The sequence below is a fragment of the Dipodomys spectabilis genome, unplaced genomic scaffold (assembly GCF_019054845.1).
Source record: "Dipodomys spectabilis isolate Male_0828 unplaced genomic scaffold, ASM1905484v1 ptg000118l, whole genome shotgun sequence".
Lineage (NCBI taxonomy): Eukaryota > Metazoa > Chordata > Mammalia > Rodentia > Heteromyidae > Dipodomys > Dipodomys spectabilis.
This window is the reverse complement of record NW_024870795.1, coordinates 7,480,892-7,500,626: the sequence shown is the minus strand read 5'-3', so window position 1 is coordinate 7,500,626 and position 19,735 is coordinate 7,480,892. Positions and strand designations below refer to the sequence as shown.

Genomic DNA, 19,735 nt, shown 5'->3' with positions numbered 1-19,735 from the left:
ACCCCAGACCCATGGCTGGCACTGTAAAGTGTTTTAAAGTGTTTTTTGAGGGTTGTAGTGGGGCTCTATGTAGTACCTGTCTAGTGTGTACAAGGCCTTAGGTTATATATTCTGGCACCAGAAAATTAATTAACAATGATAATGTGAGCCGGGGTTCACATCTATAAACCTAGCTACTCAGAAGGTTGAGATATGAGGATCACAATTCAAAGCCAGCCTGGGCAGAAATGTCTATGAGACTCTTTTTTTTTTTTTTTTGGCTCCGGTCGTGGGGCCTGAACTCTGGGCCTGGGCACTGTCCCTCAGCTCTTCAGCTCAAGGCTAGCGCTCTACCACTTGAGCCACAGATTTTTTTCTTTTTGCTTATGTGGTGCTGAGGAATCGAACCCAGGGCCTCATGCATGCAAGGCAAGCACTCTACCACTGAGCCACCTTCCCAGCCCTCTATGAGACTCTTATCTCCAAATAACCACCAAAAAGCTAAGGGAGAGTGTCTCAGGACACACACACACACACACACACACACACAGAACTTCAGTGTTACCATACAGTGGGTGACTTCCCCCTTCCTCGACCCTCCCCTCCCCCCCAATTCAAGTCCCTTCTGAGGAATTAGTTTCTGTACACAGCCCCCTCCCAGTGCTTGGTTGGGCTCTAACATAAGAAGAGTAGGTACAAAATAAGGGTGCTAGTGCAAGAGGTAGTCTTTAGGTGGCAGCAGTGTCCATGAAATTAGCTTTGTTCTCTGGAAGCTTGGTCTCAAGTTTCTTCAGGCCTAGGTGTGGTGTCTGTGTTCCTGTGTCTCAGCATAAGTGTATAAATGAGCATGTACCCAGGTAAAAGGTGTGTGTACAAAGTGCATGCACAGGCTTGTAGCATGAACAAATATACAGGTGTCTGAACAAGATGCATCTAGAGGCCAAAACCAGGACTGTCAGAATAGAATATACCCAAAAGGTGCAGATGTGTGGATGTTTGTGCATATAGTCAAGTATGTGTGTGACCCCAAGGGGGTGTGGGACTTTTTGCATGTGATCATGTTGTACATGTGGAACTTCCCAGTGAAGCACTGGGTCCTATTACCCATGGAGCACTGAAGCGTCCAGGGAAGGTACTTACTTGTGGGCCCCAGAGGTTTCTCTAAGGAGGAAACAGGAATATAGATACATCTCCCTTTTGTCCTTGTTTATCAAGTTTCTCATTTCTATAATAAGCAAGTAGTATTTTTTTATTTCTCTATTTATTTAGAGGCAGCCTAGGCTTGCTTGGAATTTCAAATCCACTATGTAGCTCAGAGTGGTCTCAAATTCATGGTCTTCCCTCTTGAGCCTCCCAAATGCTAGGATTATAGTTGTGTACCATCATGCCAAGCCCAAGCACATATTACTCTAATGCAGAACAAAAAAAAAATTTTTAGCTGAGCACTGGTGGCTCACACGTGTAATCCTAGCTACTCAAGAGGCTGAGATCTGAGGATTGTGTTTCAAAGCCAGCCCAGGCAGGAAAGTCCCTGACACTTTTATCTCCAATTAACCCCCAGAAAACTGGAAGTGAAGCTGTAGCTCAAAGTTTGCTAGCCTTGAGCAAAATAGCTCCAGGACAGCACCCAGTCCCTGAGTTCAAGTCCCACAACCAACAAAAAAACTCATAAATGTTATGTTTCTTTCCATTGGCATTTTCTTTACTCCTTGGGAGTAGTAAGTCCCATGTGTCTGATCATGTACTCCCAGAAGCTTCAAAGAGAGAGCAGATTTTCATCAGTTGGGATGGTGTTGATCGCAGCTGTGAGAGATCTACGTAGGGATCAAGAAGAATCAGAGATGGCTTCCTGGAGGCAAAAAGAATGCAGCTGACCTGGAATAGAAGGCTGATGAAGTTGGCCTATGTCAAGAGTCTGCTCTGCCTGATCAACTTTTCAGGCAACTGCGCACCTGAGATGGGCTTTGGCAGACCACTCCTTGTAGCAGGTCCCCTCAGCCCTCTCATGGAGCTTGAGTGGCAGGCAGGCAAGTCTAACTTGAGACTGCTAGTAGCTAGAAGGGACCTGAGAGGTGATCCGGATTTTCCAGGCAACTGGGAGCTATTGAAGGTTAAAGACAGAGAGTATCCTATTAATGATGTACCCTGTGCACAATTGTCTAAATGAATCCTCATGAGAGTTATGGTGACTGTAATTTTGATCATATTTTGCAAAAGAGGCAAAGTGAAGCTGAGTGAGATCTTACAGACATGGCTTTCCTCAAGGCGCTCACAAAAGTGAATGTACTACAGCCAGGCACCTGTGGCTCACACCTGTAATCCTATCTACTCGAGAGGCTGAGATCTGAGGATCAAAGTCTGAAGCCAGCCTAGACAGGAAAGTCTGTAAGACTCTTATCTACAATTAACCACCAAAAAGTCCGAAATGGAGCTGTGGTTCAAGTGGTAGAGTGCTAGCCTTGAATGAAAAAGCTAAGGGGTATCACTCAGACCCTGGGTTGAAGCAAAGTCAAAATAAAGTTTAAAAAAATCACTCTACAGGGCTGGGAATGTAGCTTAGTGGCAGAGTGCTTGCCTAGCATACATCAAGTCCCGGGTTTGATTCCTAAGTACCATAGAAACAGAAACAGCTGGAAGTGGCTCTGTGGCTCAAGTGGTAGAGTGCTAACTTTGAGCAAAAGAAGCTCAGGGACAGTGCCTAGGCCTGAGTTCAAGCCCCAGGACTGGCAAAAAAAAAAAAAAAAATCACTCTACACATATGTATAAACACCCAGATATTTTCATGCATGCTGGGCCAACACAGGAACACACACACAACACACACACACACACACACACACACACACACACACACACACACACACACACACACACACACACTCACCTTCAGTGCCATCTTCCCAGCCTCAGATTCTGGGGAGAGCTAACAGGGTTCTGTGACCTGAGTTCCACTCTGAGCAGGAGGGCTAAGCAGGCATCCCCATCCCTACCCTGGGCTGCCCTTCCCCCCCACCCCCTCCACCACCACCACCAGGCACAGCTCTAAGGCATATTGCTATCCTCTTCAATGCTCTTCACCTTGAGGCTGGGTCCTCCCAGAGGCTTCTCAGAGAAGGAGGGGCTCAAAATTGCAGGATGAGTCAAACGTGGTAGGAAAGCAGATCTGGGACAGGAAGTGACTATGCTTGTGTGTGTATGTGTGTGTGTGTGTGTGTGTGTGTGTGTGTGTGTGCATGCGTGTGTTGGTCCTCGATCTTGAACTCAGGATCAGGGTGCTGTCCTTGAGCTTTTTTTTTTTGGTTGTGGGGCTTGAACTCTGGGCCTGGGCGCTGTCCCTCAGCTCTTCAGCTCAAGGCGAGCGCTCTACCACTTGAGCTACAGTGACACTTCCGGTTTTCTAGTGGTTTATTGGAGATGAGAATCTCACAGACTTTCCTGCCTGGGCTGGCTTTGAACCTCGATCCTCAGATCTCAGCCTCTGAGTAGCTAGGATTACAGGCGTGAGCCACCGGCGCCTGGCTTCCCTGAGCCTTTTTTTGCTCAAGGTCAGCACTCTACCACTTGAGCCACAGGTCCACTTCCAGTTTTTTGGTGGTTAATTAGAGATAAGAGTCTCATGAATTTTCCTGCCTGAGCTAGCTTGAAATGAGATCCTCAGCCCTCAGCATCCTGAGTAGGTAGCATTACAGGTTGAGCCACAGGCACCTGGTCAGGAAGGGAGTTCTCACTAACTCTCGGGATCAGGCAGTACTGAAGGAGAACACGAAGGGCCGAGGGCAGGCATGTTCCAAGGAATGTCCCTTCTCCCTTCAGATTGAGCTCTCGAGGCCCACCTGCATTTTCCTTGGGGCAGGTCCCCTGGCTAAGCTCCCCTCACTGCGGACAGGCCACTGTCACCCGCAACCAGAGACCCCTCTTGGAGAATGAAGGAACGGAAGAGCCAGAGCTTCAGGTGGCCTAGGCGAGTGCTTGCTTTATTAGGAAACAGGTTGAGCATAATTGGTCACAGGTGGGGAGGGGGGCGGTCCATCTGGGTCAGGAAGTGATTTCTTTTTGGGTCAGTTACCTGCTAACCCACAGGGCCAGACTCTATTGGAGGAGAACAGTAAGTGGATGGAGAAAGTCTCTTGGGACCTAGAGACCGTCATACACCAAAAGCCAAGTCTGTGAAGCAAGCTTCGCCCTTACCTGTCTGCCTCCCTTACTGCCACAGTGGAACAGCAGGCATGGATTTCCTGTCTCAGGACAAGTGCCCAGTGGATTTTTATCAACAGGTATCTGTTTCTAAGCATGAGGGGAAAATCTGAGTTCTTTTCCAGAATGGCAGAGGTGAGGGGGGGCAGCTCATCAGCTCCTACCTCTGCCCCCCCTTTGTGCAGAGGCCCAGAGAGAAATGCAGCAAAGTAGAGGACAAGGAGTCAAACAGCACATATCTGAGTCCTGTCTTGGGACTCATTTCTAGAAGGTTCTAGAAGACTCCATCCATCAGATAGACGTCACCTTCACCAATACCTACCAAGACTCACTCATACAAATCATAAAGCTCAGACCAGGGCCACCCTTTCAGGCTGTCCCCGATTCCTTCTGGGGCTTTGGAAGGGACGAGAGAGGACAGCCAGGTATAAGAAACTGTATAGAAGACATCCTCTTGAAAATGCTTCTTCAGGAAAAGCTCCTCCTGAAACTCAAGGCAATGGTTAAAAGAGAAAGGTCTTTCCTCCTGACTCATCTGTGGCCTGAAGAGACACAAGTTGGCACAGGTATAGTCTAAACCAGGAGATGCTTCATTTGCTCAGCACTGACTACACGCCAGGTGTGTTACACATCTATGAGAGTCACTGTTGAGAGCCTGCTGGCATTTACTGGAAGTCTTGATGACCCAAGCATACCAGGCCCCGCCCTGCAGCTTCTTTCTATATCTTCTCAACTTCTAACCAGGTAAGTGTCCTCATCGATGATTGGAAGAACTGGGCTCAGAGAGTGAAACGGCTTGCTCGAGGTCACCGAGCAGGGTCATGTCAGGCAACCACAAAATCATAGCACAAGCAGGCATACAAACCTCGCAGTTTTTTCAGGTGGCTGCTACATGCTGCTAGGACCTGGCCCAAGGACTGCTCGCTCCATGGGTGTCTGGGAGCCAGAAGTGAAGAGTTCCTAGAACCTTCGTGTAACCAGAAAGCCTTTCCTTTTGGAGGCCAGAGGAGGAAAGAACAAGCAGACTTGACAGATCTAAGGCGGACTTGGGCTGGACCAGTCACAGAGGTGTCACATGACCTTGGGGAAGGCCATCCCCTTCTCCTGAAGCTATTTTGTCATTGTAAAATAGAAGTACCAGCCATCAGGCCTAGCTCATCATCGGCCTGGGAAGTTCGTGGAGTTCCTCTATGTCACTGGGTGCAGGTAAGTGCTGCTTGTCACCCACCGCTAACTTCTCTCGCTGAGATAGGGGTAGGGTGCAAAAGTACATAGCACTGGGGGATGGAGGGGCTTCTCCCTCTTGGTGGTGCTGGGGCTGAGACCCTGGGCCATCTCCTAGGCCCACACTCTACTGTCCATCCTGAACACCAGCCCCTCCCCGCAGCTCCTTCTCCTGAGCCCCGTCTGCAAGCTCGGAGAGGGGACGAGGTCCTGATTGCCTCCTGTCATTTCTCCAGGCCGCTGGCATCACCCACCTGCTGCCCCCAAAGTGAAATGTAGGAATGAGTATTAACAGATGACAAATGGTGAATGAAAATGGTGTGTGAGCTCTGTGTGTAAGCCTCTGGGCCCAGACCTCGTGAGGGTCACTTCCTGGGGTCTCTGGGACTGGTTTCCAGTCCAGATCTGTTGCTGATAAAAAGTGGGACTGACCCCAACAGGTGTCCAACTTGGGCTTTCTTTTTTCACTCAAGGCTAGTACTCTACCATTTGAACCACAGCTCCATTTGCAGCTTTTTGGTGGTTAATGGAGAGTAATGCTTTACAGACTTTGCTGCCCATAGCTCTGAGCTATGATCCTCAGATTTCTGTCTTCTGAGTAATTAGGATTACAGGCCTCAGCCATAGGCACCCAGGACACCAGCTTGGACTCTAGATTCTCTAAGAGCTCTCTAGCTGCTGATGACCCCTCTTGCCAGTCCTGGGCTTTAACTCAGGGCCTGGGTACTGTCCCTGAGCTTTTTTTGCTCAAGGCTAACAGTCTACCACTTGAGCCACAGCACCACTTCTGGCTTTTTCTGTTTATGTGGTACTGAGCAATCGAACCCAGGGCTTCATATATGCTAGGCAAGCACTCTACCACTAAGCCACATTCCTAGCCCCGCAAGCAAAGCTCTTTACAGTGGTTTCCCCTGACCCTCACAGAATGACCAGGAACTGCACGGAGGCCTAGCATGTGTCAAGGACTTTGGTAGGCACTTGGCTTGTGAGAGCCTAGCTCTTAGAGGTACTGTGACTTGTCAAAGATCAAAGTGCCAGCAAGTAGCCAAGATCCAGCAAACTCAGAATCTTTTAAAGCACTGACCATCATATTAGAGAATAACAGGTTCTCCCTTCTTCGATCTGGGAGGAAATTTTAGTTTATACTCTGCCATTTAGCTTCAGAGCTGAGATTTGGAGCTACTCCTGGGCCTTCCGGAGTCATGTTAGAGACTCAACTTGAGGACTTTGGATTACTCCTGTTACCCTCCTGTCCTCCCCACCCTCATCCTCTCACGACATTTGACATCCATCACTCCCTCCCTCTGGGAACGCCCCCTCCTCCAGTTTCCATGGCAACACATCCCCCCTCCCATCCGCCCTCCTGCCTCTCTACCAGCTTCTCACTTCACACTTCTCACTGTGGTTCTTGAGCCACAGTTCTCAATTCCCCCCAGGGTCCCAAGTCTCCTTCCTTTGGTGCTACCCCTGAAAGCCATTCTCTTTTTCCCTGTGTTCTCCAGCCCTGACCTTGTAAGTCAGCTCCACTTTTAGTAACACTTACTTTCCATGTGCTAAAAGCTTCCTTATGTAATGGGCTCTATGGTTTTGCATATAGTACGGTACTCCTGTAATCCTCACAACTCCATGAAGGAAGTTCTAAGGAGGGGAGTGTCAAGATCTGATGCCTGACTCTCCCCCACCCTCACTATTTTTTTTGTCAGTCATGGGGCTTGAACTCTGGGCCTGGGCACTATCCCTCAGCTCTTCAGCTCAAGGCAAACTCTCTACCACTTGAGCCACAGTGCCACTTCCAGGTTTCTGGTGGTTTGCTGGAGATGAAAGAAGTCTCATGGACTTTTCTGCCCAGGCTGGCTTTGAACTGCTACCCTCATTTCTCAGCCTCCTGAGTAGCTAGGATTACAGGCACGAGCCACTGGCACCCAGCGCTACTTTTGTTGTTGTTGTGTTACACTGGGGTTTGAACTCAGGACTTGCACTCGCTCTCCTTGCTTGTTCAGCTGGTTCTCTACCACTTGAGCCACACCTCCAGTCCTGTTTATTTGCTAGTTATTTTGGAGATGGGAGTCTCGTGAACTTATCTTCCCCAGGCTGGCCTTGAACTGTGGTCCTCCAGATCTCACCCTCTTGAGTAGCTAAGATCATAGGTGTGAGCCACCGTTGCCTGGATTACCACCACTTCTATTACTTCAAGAAGAGATATAAAGCTGTAAGGTATTTTTAAACTAGGGGCAAAACTTCCCTCCCACCTCCTGGGGAGAAAGGAATAGAAATTTGAGGTGGGGGAGACCTACTCGGCAGTTTTCAGAATTCTGTGATGATCTAGAATTACACTGTCAATTTGGAGCTTTAAAAAATGCATCATGCACAGTACATTTTGAAATGTGAAGACTTGGAGAGCTTCAGGCGGAACAAAAGTTCATGGAAAATTGCCCTTTTCCTCCAGATTTCTCTGTTTTAAGTCTTCAAAAACCTCATCTCAGGGTTTGAGCTACTAACATCTCAATGATGCTTAGCATTAACCACAAATTTGAACTCTGGAAAGTTTCCTGGAATTCCACTGGCATGAGTTTTACAAGATTGACAGGGTCTGTGACCCAGGGGCTGCTGTCTTGAGCTCTCTTGAGTCTCAGCCTTCTAGTCTTACTTCCTCTACTGGGATCTTCCATGAGGGTCAGCTGGGCTCATGTGCAGAATGCAGTGAGCTCAAGTTTTAGGTTGATCACATCTTGAGTTTGTCCAGCACTTGAACCACTCTATGTGCTTGAATGCCCTGTTTACTCTTCTTGGCCAACTCCTATTTATCCTTTAAAGCCTTCTGACCTCTACTTTGTATTGAATTGATGCAAATTTCTTTTGCTAGAAGAGACAATTCCTGCACCACTCTCCTCTCCCTAGGGCTCCGTGTTCCACACCATACTGAGACTTAATCATTTGCTTATGCTTTTTCTCTCAGCATCGGCTCAAGCTTTCTGAGCTAACGGCCAGGTCTGACTCACTTCCGAGTGTCTGTGCCCAGAATACCCAGCTAGGAGGGAAGGAGATTTCCATGCAACTCTGGATGACCTCAAGTACCTGTGGTCTGGACCCAGGAGCACAAGAGCAGCCAGGTGTCTTACACCCATAGGAGACCAGCAGTGAGCCGGTCGTGGGGCCTGGGCAATGTCCCTCAGCTCTTCAGCTCAAGGCTAGCGCTCTACCACTTGAGCCACAGCGCCACCTCCGGCTTTTTTTCTTTTTGCTATGTGGTGCTAAGGAATCGAACCCAGGGCCTCAAGCATGCAAGGCAAGTGCTCTACCACTGAGCCACCTTCCCAGCCCTTGCAGTAGCTTTGAGACAGGCCTGTCTTGGTGTCGGCTAGGGGGACACACTCCTTGCTAGGAGAATAAATGACCCCCTGCTCAATGTTTACAAATCCAATTGTAGGGTAAGGGTGAGAAGCATGATCACTGAGATGCCCCAGGTCCCAGGGGATCCATTTCCTGCTGGAAGAGCATCCTCAGATCCAGGATTTCTGAAAAGGGGACCCTCACCCTTATGCCCCCCCACACTATGCTAGTTCAGTCCCAGCCAGAGTGACAGCCTCCCAGCTTTTGTTCCAAAGTAATGGCTGTCACAGGAGAAAGAGGTATATTGTTTCTTTTTTCTTCTTCTTCTTTTGTTTGAGACAAAGACGTCAATTTCTTTCCATCTGTCCCAAAAAGGGAAGAAAATTAAATTTGTTTTTACAAGGATGTCAGCGTACCACTTCAATAGAGTGCTTTCCTGAGGCAGAGATGGGTGTGTGGGGAAAGGCGGGGAACACGACAGACCCTGGCATTAGGGAAAGCCAAGCCTGGATACATTTCTACACCCAGCCCAGGGCAAAGCTGGCCCTCAGCAGTTTGAAGAAGGAAGCTGGGGGGCCGGGGCAGCTGGGGAAGACGAAGCCTGGGGGATCCAAAGGGAGAGGGCAGCAGTGGCCACACTCAGATCACACTTACAAAGGCCTTCTTCCTTCAGTGTCTGCAGCCGTCAGGCCCTGTGCAGGCAATTCTGATTCTTTAGAGGCTCTGCTACCAGGTACTTGGGGGTATAGCCAGATGTTAGGCAAAGAGGACAGAATTCCTTCCAGCTTTTGTTTGTTTTTGTTTTTGGTAGGTTGTGGGGCCTGAACTCTGGAGCTGGGCACTGTCCCTGAGCTCTTCGGCTCAAGGTTAGCGCTCTACCACTTGCGCCACAGCACCACTTCCGGTTTTGTGAGTGGTTTATTGGAGATAAGAGTCTCATGGACTTTCCTGCCCAGGCTGGCTTTGAACCTTGATTCTCAGATCTCAGCCTCCTGAGTAGCTAGGATTACAGGCATGAGCCATTGGTGCCTGGCCCAGCTTCTTTTTCAGTCTGTACTGGGACGTTTGGTAACTTTTGCCCAGTGTCCAGGTGCCTCTCACCATGCAGGCACACATGGAGCTCTACCTAGTGGGCTTCTGTGCTCTGGGACAGGGCCATAGTCACCTGGGCCCTAGGGACATGGAAAAGCATCCACCCTCAGGCTGCAGGACCTAATCTTGAAGCAGAAGCCCCAGCCCTTCCACCTCAGCCCACCAACCACCAGCCCTAGGCAACCAGGTCCCCTGAAGCTCCAGGTTTGAAGCCCCCTCCCACCCTCCAGAGGCACCTCTGTCCCTTCACAGGAAACAAGCGACTGTCCAAGAGAGTAAGACTGGTTCTCTTCTCTGTTCCGTTGGTATCTCCTCATAAAAGAAGCCAAGCCACAGCAGTGTGTTGGTGGCTGACGCCTGAAATCCTAGCTAAACTTAGGAGGCTGAGATCTGAGGATCCCAGTTCAAAGCCAGTCCTACCAGGAGACAAATCTCAAGAGACTTAGCTACAAACTACCCAGCAAAAGAGTCAGAAGTGGAGATCTGGCTAAAGTGGTAAAGTGTCTTGTGCTTTAAAAAAACCAAGCCAGAGCAAGAGACCCCCAAGTTCAAGCCACAGAAATGAAATCACTAGAACTCCAGGCTGGGACTCAACCCCAAAGCTGAGACCCCCAACCCTGGTACACAGAACTCCTATCTGAGGGCTGACCCATCCCTCCACCTCCTCCCAGCAGAGATTCTTCCCATGATACACAGACCCAGCCCTGCAGCTGGATTCCCAGACACTGTCCTCACTACTAGTCTCCTCCTGGCCTCCTAGGGTCCTGAATCCCCAGGTCTCAATCGTCTCATCCCCAGTGCCCCAAAAGCCTTGCTGGAGGCCAAAACTCCAGTCTGCCCCAAGGCCGGAGCCCAGTCCCACTGGACCGGAGTCCCTACCTCCCTACCACCACACACACACCCCTCCTTGTCCTCTTCTTCCCCCTCCCCCCCACCCCCGGGGTCCATGTCCACGCTGGAAATGGAGGACACTCCAAGCCTCTGTGGCTCCATCGGGATGGTGGCCCCCGCCTCCCAGGGGTACACTTGGGGAGGGGCGCACGGACATGAGGCTGGCCTGGCCGGTCAGGCAGCGGCGCCCCCGCCTGGGCCAGGCCCGTCGGATGGGGTGCAGGCGGTGACGCGCTCCCGGGCCGTGGCTTCACGGGCTCGGCTGAAGCTGCCAGGCCCAGGCCCCGGGCGGCGGCCGCAGGGCGCGCGGCAGAGCTGGCGGAAGCAGCGCTTGAAATTCTCGTCGAGGAAGGCGTAGAGCACGGGGTTGAGGCTGCTGTTGGCGTAGCCCAGCGCGATGCACAGGTGCAGCGCGGCCACCACGAGCGGGTCCCGCCGATCGATGTCCACCAGCGTCCAGACGATGACGAAGATGTGGATGGGCGCCCAGCACACCACGAAGGCGCCCACCACCACCAGCACCATGCGCGTGATGCGCCGCAGGCTGCGGTCCTTCTCCTTGGAGCCCGACAGCAGGCGCACGCTGCGCAGGCGCAGCAGCATCAGGCCGTAGCACACGGTGATGATGAGGATGGGCACGACGAAGGCGAAGAGGAACACACAGATCTTGGTCACCGTGTCCCAGTACCAGCTGGGGCTGGGGAACTGGAGCATGCATACCACTACCCCATCTGGGGTCCGGGGAGACAGGAAAGACAAAAGAGGGCGGTCAGGGGCCTGTGCACTTAAGGGGCTAGGCGTGTTTGTTCCCACTTTTCTGTGTGTGTCTGTGTCTGTGTGTGTGCGCGCGCGCCCCTGCCTGTCCTGGGGCTTGAATTCAGGGCCTCCTGCCCTCACTTTTTTTGCTGCCCCAGTCTGGTACTCCACCACTGGCGCCACACCTCCACTGCTGGCTTTTTGTGCTGGTTAATTGGAGATAAGAGTCTCACTGACTTTTCTAACCCAGGATGGCTTCAAACACTGATCCTCAGGTCTGAGCCTCCTGGGCAGCAGGGATAAGAGACATGAGCCACCACAGCTCAAGAACAACTTCCTGACCATAGGCCAAGAGGGAGTCTGAGGCAGGCCTGGGGCTGGGGGTGGGGGGTCCTGGGGTCTCATGGAGCCATACAGACATCATGGAGCCTGACAGTTGTGGAAAAAGAGATAGAAGGGGGAAAATCCACAGACACAGTGGATCCAGGACATCAGCCTGGAGGGACTCCCACATCCCAGGAAATACCAAGACCTTCATTGTATAAATGGCAGAACCAAGGTCAAAGCAGAAGTAGCATATGGACCAACAAGGGCCAAGAGGGGAGGTGTGTGTGTGTGTGTGTGTGTGTGTGTGTGTGTGTGTGTGTGTAGAGAGAGAGAGAGAGAGAGAAAGAAAGAGGAGTGAGAAGGACCATCTGGCCCAGCCCCCAGCAGGGCTGAAGTTAATGGCTTGTAAACTGCAAGCTGACAGTAAAGAATGAGGCCCTGCTGCCCAGTTAAGGCCAATCGCTTAGAGGTTGTATAAGGGATCTCAGAGGCTCTGTCCCTCTGTGGGTCAAAGAGACCAAAAAGCCCCCCCCCATGCTGTTCCCTTCCCCCACCCTCAGCTTTGAGCTTCTGCAAACCTCTACCCAAGGACCAAAAGAAGCAACAGATTGCCTAGTGGGTAAGCATACCCATAATCCCAGCTCCTTAGGATTTGGGAGATCAGGAAGATCACAGTGTAAGATCAGCTGGGGCAAAAAAATTGTCAAAGAGGGCTGGGAAGTTGGCTCAATGGTAGAGTGCTTGCCTTGCATGCAGGAGGCCCTGGGTTCAATTCCTCAGTACCACATAAGCAGAAAAAGCCAGAAGTGGTGCTGTAGCTCAAGTGGTAGAGCACCAGCCTTGAGCTGAAGAGCTGAGAGACAGCACCCAGGCCAAGTTCAAGCCCAGGACTAGCAAAAAAAAAAAAGGTTGTCAAGGAATCATCTCAACAATGTAAGCTGGATGTACTATGAGCAAGAAATAGGTAGAGAGCTGGGCACGGGTCACCCCTGTAATCCTAGTTACTCAGGAGGCTGAGATCTGAGGATCACAGTTCAAAGCCAGCCCAAGCAGAAAAGTCTGAGATTCTTATCACCAATAAACTACCAGAAAACTGGAAGTGGTACTGTGCCTTAAGTGGTAGAGCACTTGCCTTGAGCTGAAGAGCTTAGGGACAGTACTCAGGCCTAGAGTTCAAGTCCCATAACCAACAACAGAAAAAGAAATAGGGCTGGGCGCCAGTGACTCATACCTGTAATCCTAGCTACTCAAGAGGCTGAGATCTGAGGATCATGGTTCAAAGCCAGCCTGGGCAGGAAAGTCTGTGAGACTCATATCCAATAAACCACTAGAAAACTGGAAGTGGTGCTGTGGCTCAAGTGATAGAGCACTCACCTTGAGCTGAAATGCTGAGGGACAGCGCCCAGGCCCAGAGTTCAAGCCTCAGGACCGACAAAAAAAAAAAAAGAAAGAAATAGGTAGAAGATCATTGTCTGAAGCCAGCCCTGAACAGACATAAGATATTGCCAGAAAAAAAAAAAAAAAAACTTAAAGGAATAAGGTCTGGGAATATGGTACAAGTGGTAACTAATTTAACTACAAGGACAAGGTCCTGAATTCAAATTCCAGTATTGCCAAAGAAGAAAAAGCAGAGATCTTGGGTTCACCAAATGTCTAGCTGTGTGGCCCAAAATAAACCACTGAGCTGGAGCCTAGATTCCTATATGCTGGTGCCTCTTGTATTAGTGGACTGTGATGTGACTGGGAAATACACTATTACGTGAAGCCTCTGAGCTTTGGGGCTGTTGATTACAACAGCTATACTCATTAATACAGGTCGCTGCTGTATAATTACACTTGTACTCCAGGAGGCGCACCTGTCAGCCACAGCCCACCTGTCAGTCTCTAGGTCTTGTTTTGGTCATCTGTCCAATGGTTTTCCAAGTGAAATAGGGTAAAAAGGAGTTTAAGATGAGGCCACAATTTTTTTTTTGGGGGGGGGGGTCCGGTCGTGGGGTCTGAATCAGGGCCTGGGCGCTGTCCCTCAGCTCTTCAGCTCAAGGCTAGCGCTCTACCACTTGAGCCACAGCGCCACTTCCGACTTTTTTTTTTCTGCTTATGTGGTGCTGAGGAATCGAACCCAGGGCCTCAGGCATGCAAGGCAAGCGCTCTACCACTGAGCCACCTTCTCAGCCCCACAACTTTTTTTTTTTAACTGAAGACCTCCTGCCCCTACTTAAGCTTTTTGTTTTTCCACTGAAGATTAGCACTGTACCACTTGAACCACATTTCCACTTCTGGCTTTTTGGTGGTTAACTGGAGATAATGAGAGTCTCTTAGATTTGTCTGCCCAGTCTGGCTTCGAACCTCTCTCCTCAGATCTCTGCTTCCTGAGTAGCTAGGAAGACAGGCATGAGCCACTGGCATCCAGCAGGACCCCAGATTTTATTTTATTTTTGCCAGTCCTGGAGCTTGAACTCAGGGCCGCCTGGGCACTATCCTTGAGCCTCTCTGTGCTCAAGGCTAGCACTCTACCACTTGAGCCACAGCCCCACTTCTGGCTTTTTCTGTGTATGTGGTACTGAGGAATCGAACCCAGGGCTTCATGCATGCTAGGGAAGCACTCTACCACTAAGCCACATTCCCAGCCTAGGGGCATGGATCTTGTGGTCTCCACTGCTCACTAGCCAGTGGCACGGTCACCCCAGTGGTCATCCACTCCTCTCTCCATAGGCCAGTCAACCACACAGTCCTAGCAGGCCACCTCCACACACACAGACCAGCCACCCACAATCCCATTACAAATTCCTTTTAACCAGTCAATCATCCTTACAACTGTCTACCACCCACATTCCCCATTGGCCAGCCACTCCTTTCCTATTGGCTGATCTTCCACATGTCCCGCCCATTGGCCTGCCATCACCTTCCAGTTGGCAACAACCCTGAGCTCGACAGCCCCTTTCAACTCACCCTGGAAAGTGTGTTTTAAACCCACAGAGGTCAATGCCACAGCTGCTTCCTTACTCACCCCGGGTCCGGGTCACAGCCATGACCATGATAGGGACCCCAACCCCAGAAGCCAGGACCCAGATGCAAATGTTGATCAGTTTAGCCTTGGCGGGCGTACGGAAGTCCAGTGCCTTGACAGGATGGCAGACAGCGATGTAGCGGTCCACACTCATCATGGTGAGTGTGAAGATGCTGGTGAACATATTGTAGTAGTCGATGGAGAGCACGGTTTTGCACAGCAGCTCCCCGAAGGGCCAGGTCTCCATCAGGTACTTGGCGCTCTGGAAGGGCAGCGTGCTGGTGGCCAGTGCATCAGCCAAGGCCAGGTTGAAGATGTAGATGTTGGTGGCCGTCTTCAACTTAGTGTACCTGAAAGGAAATGCACCAGCAATTATCCCTTTGCAGATTTCCCTGTCCATGAAACTCAGGAAGGTGAAGTAAGCTGCCCAAGGTCACGCTACGTAAAGGTCAGGGGCACAGGTAGAGGTAGAACCTGTTGCCATCTGATTTGGCATCTCTCTTTCCCATCACAGAAGATGAGAGAGGATCTTTCTTGTGGGTGACTTTGGCAGGAAGTATTTTAGGAAAACTCCTTTTTTTTTTTTTTTGTATTGGTACTGGGGTTTGAACTCAGGACTTAAGTGCTGTCCTTTAGCTTTTTCCACTCAAGGCTGGGGCTCTACCACTTGAGCCACACCTCCACTTCTGGCTTTGGGTAATTAATTGTGGGATAAGAGTCTCATGGATTTTCCTGGTTTAGCTGATTTTGAACTGAGCTCCTCAGATCTCAGCCTCCTGAGTAGCTAGGATAACTGTGAGCCACTGACACCCGGCCAGTACTGAGCTTTAAACTCAAGACCTTCTCAAGTGATTCTTTTTTTTTTTGTTGGTCATGGGGCCAGAATGCTGGGTCTGGGCACTGTCCCTCAGCTCTTCAGCTCAAGGCTAGAGCTCTACCACTTGAGTCACAGTGCTACTTCTGCTTTTTCTGCTTATGTGGTGCTGAGGAATCGAACCCAGGACCTCATGAATGCAAGGCAAGCACTCTACTAACTGAGCCACCTTCCCAGCCCCTCAAGTGAGTCTTATGAACTCAAGTTTATTCAGTCTCAGAGACAGAAGGAAACCGATGCCCAGAAAAGCAGCATATACATATACTTACCCAAGGTCACACAGCAAAAGCCTCTAAGCCAAGATGAAAACTGATTCCCAGCATTCTTTCTCCATTCTACCCCAAGGCAGGGTAGCACGCACTATGTGTCCTCTACCTACTCTTTTAGGCTCCCTCTGATTCCACTTTGTTTTTGAAGGACAGAACGAACATCTGCTAAGCTATTCCTTCATGGTGCGTAATGCCTTTTGTTTTTGCTTAAAACACACACACACACACACACACACACACACATACACAAAGGTCTCACTCATTGTCCTCTAGGACTAGCATCTGTCCTCCTAAAATAGCTGCTATTTGCCGTGGGGCTGGGGAAGCAAAGTTTTGCTGGGAGACAGCAGAATCCCAAGTGTGGGGAAGCGTCTTCGGCGGGGCTGGGGTGGCAGCTGCGTGGGAGGCGGTCTCAAAGCCCGCAGCTGACTCGTGTAATTTCGCTGCTCTTACGCAGAACAATTTAAGGCTGTTCTTTGCCTTCTATTTTGATTTGTGAAAGTTCCATTCCAGTGGGGGGCTGGGATACTGGGGGTGAGAGCTGGGCCAGGCAAGGCCAAGGGGCCCAGCACTGACTACACCAGACAGAGCCCAGGACACACCCTCTTCTCTCCCTCTCTTTTTCTCTTCTTTCTTCTCTCTCTCCCTCCTTCCTCTCTCCCTTTCTCCAACCAGCTATTTTTTTTTTCAGTCATGGGGCTTGAACTCTGGGTCTGGGCGCTGTCCCTCAGCTCTTCAGCTCAAGGTGAGCGCTCTACCACTTGAGCCACAGCGCCACTTCCGGTTTCTGGTGGTTAATTGGAGATAAGAGTCTCATGGACTTTCTTGCCCAGGCTGGCTTTGAACTGTGATCCTCAGATCTCAGCCTCCTGAGTAGCTAGGATTACAGGCATGAGTCCCAGCTTGCTGATGGCCTTTTTGACCTCTCTTTTCTCCTTGGTCTTCTGCTCTCAACCTCCAGTGTCTCCCACACCTAAAGTTCCCTCCCTTCTCCACAAACCAGCTCAGACCACCTCTGGACCCCAGCTCTCCTCACCTTCCCTGCTACACACTGATCTCTTGGTCGGCCTTTTGACCTGATAAGCCTGCCCTGCCTCAGGGCCTCGGGACTGGCCGGCTCACCTTCACTTCATTGGTTTATGCCCTCATTTTAGTGGAGCACATCCTTTAGAGACTTTCTGAGAAAGGAAATATAGGAGGCAAAGAAACTATCCCTTTGTCTGAAAATGCCTTTATTTCATCCTCACTTCTGATTTCTGTCTTCGTGTGTGTGTGTGTGTGTGTGTGTGTGTGTGTGTGTTGGTCCTGTGGCTTAAATTCAGGAGACCTGGATGCTATTATCCCTGAATTTTTGTGCTACCATGTTGCACTCTACGGCTACAGCTCTACTATCGGCTTTTTGGTGGTCAATTGGAGATGAGTCTCGTGAACATTTCTGCCTTGAGCTGGCTTCAAACAGCAATCCTCAGATTTCAGCTTCTCAGTAGCTAGGATTACAAGCATGAGCCACCAGCGCTCAGCTTCACTTCTGATGTCTTTGATACAGAATAGCAGGGGGAGAGGGACTGGGGATGTGGCTCAGTGATAGAGCACTTACCTAGCACATGTAAGGCCCTGGATTCAATCCTCAGTACTCTTAAAAAAAAAAAAAAAAAAGAGCTGGGTGCCAGTGGCTCATGCCTATAATCCTAGCTACTCAGGAGGTGAGATCTGAGGATGTGGTTCAAAGCCAGCCAGGAAAGTCATGAGACTTTTATCTCTAAACAACTACTAGAAAGCCGGAAGTAGCACTGTTGCTCAAGTGGCAGTGCACTGAACAGCTTAGGGACAGCACCCAAGCGCTGAGTTCAAGCCCACAACTGACAAAAAAAAAAAAGGGGGGGGGGAGGAAATAATTTCCATCAGAATTTTGAAAGCAAGGAACTGGCCTTCTAGCTTCCAGTATAACCAATGAAACACCTAAACCCATGTTCTTTCCTAATGGTTGTCTGTCTTCCTCACCCCCAAAACTCTCAGGATCTTCTCTTTATCCTTGTCAGTTGGATATTTTGTGATAATGACTTTAGAGGTGACTCATTTGTTCTTTTGTAGGTTTGTTTTTTTTTGGTGTGGGGGGGTCAGTCATGGGGCTTAAACTCAGGGCCTGGTCACTGTCCCTGAGCTTTTTTTTTTTTTTTTTGGTCCGGTCGTGGGGCCTGAACTCTGGGCTTGGGTGCTGTCCCTCAGCTCTTCAGCTCAAGGTTAGCGCTCTACCACTTGAGCCACAGCGCCACTTCCGGCTTTTTTCTTTTTGCTTATGTGGTGCTGAGGAATCGAACCCAGGGCCTCAGGCATTCAAGGCAAGCACTCTACCACTGAGCCATCATCCCAGCCCCTCCCTGAGCTCTTTTGTTCAAGACTTGAACTCTACTACTTTGAGCCACAGTTCCACTTCCAACCTTTTACTACTCTCTCTATGGACAACCTCTATGGTCAATTTTCTGGTGGTCAATTGGAGATGAGTCTCGCAGACTTTCCTGCCTGGGCTGGATTTGGACCACAATCCTCAGATCTCAGCCTCCTGGATAGCTAGGATTACAGGTGTGAGCCACCAGCACCTGGCTGATTCTTTCATTTGTATTGTTTACTCTCAGTCTAAAGATTGGTGTCCGGGGCTGGGAAGGTGGCTCAGTGGTAGAGCGCTTGCCTTGCATGCTCAAGGCCCTGGGTTCGATTCCTCAGCACCACATAAGCAAAAAGAAAAAAAAAAAGCCGGAAGTGGCACTGTGGCTCAAGTGGTAGAGCGCTAGCCTTGAGCTGAAGAGCTGAGGGACAGCGCCCAGGCCTAGAGTTCAGGCATCCACGACCGGACCCAAAAAATAAGTAAAATAAAGATTGGTGTCCTTCAGTATAAAAATTTCTCACATAATTCTTCTATTAATTTCCTTCCCTCTAGTTTTCCTGGCATCCCTGGAAAATCCATTAGGTAGATATGAAGCTCCCTATATTGACCCTCCAATTTTCTTATATTGCCTTTTTGTTACAAACTCTGGGGAATTTCCTTTTCATTATCTTTCAATCCTTCTATTGACTTTTAAAAAATTATTTAGACTCTTGTATTTTGTTTTCCCAGTGCACATTCCGCTCCTCTCACTCTTCTGTAATATGCCATTCACAGCATCTTAGTTCATGAACACAATATCTTTCCTTAATTCTCGGAGGACACTAATAACTTCTGTATTTTCTTTGGCTGTGCACACTGTCTCCTTGCTGGAAGTATCTTGGCTTGATTATTTATCTGCTTTGGCCTCTCTCTGTCATCCTGCAGATTCCCTTCAAATAATGGGCTGGGAAGACGGCTCAGTGGTAGAGCGCTTGCCTTGCATGCCTGAGGCCCTGGGTTCGATTCCTCAGTACCACATAAGCGAAAAGAAAAAAGCCGGAAGTGGTGCTGTGGCTCAAGTGGTAGAGCGCTAGCCTTGAGCTGAAGAGCTGAGGGACAGCGCCCAGGCCCAGAGTTCAGGCCCCATGACCGGACCCCAAAAAAAAAAATATTTACTATGGTGTGACTGAGGATGTTTCTCCTACTGCCTGACCTGTACCTCGAGCTGTCAGGACTCTGGCTGCAGAGCTGGGAAGGGGTTTGGGACTCCCCCATTTTCCATTTGGTGATTGGCTCTAGTCCTGTGTCGGCTGGACAGGAGCCCACACTTTCTTTAGGTTGTTAACATCTCTAGCAGAAAAAAAGCTTGTTGTTTAATAGCAGAGGGGTGGTCAGCTGGCTGTGCAAGGGGTAAATATGGGGGCCTAAGG

The 19,735-nt window shown here is 49.9% G+C and overlaps 1 protein-coding gene across 1 annotated transcript in view; it reads right to left on the bottom strand.

The window, feature by feature from the left end:
• Positions 1 to 10,840: 10,840 nt before the first annotated feature.
• Oprd1 (opioid receptor delta 1) overlaps positions 10,841 to 19,735 on the bottom strand; it is a 30,785-nt gene continuing 21,890 nt past the window's right edge. Inside the window, exons 2-3 of the mRNA XM_042688664.1 lie at positions 14,801 to 15,150; positions 10,841 to 11,441 (exon numbers count right to left, since the gene is read on the bottom strand). Of these exons, the coding sequence (XP_042544598.1) occupies positions 10,885 to 11,441; positions 14,801 to 15,150 (907 nt within the window). The 3' untranslated portion in view covers positions 10,841 to 10,884. The remainder of the gene's footprint in view (positions 11,442 to 14,800; positions 15,151 to 19,735) is intronic.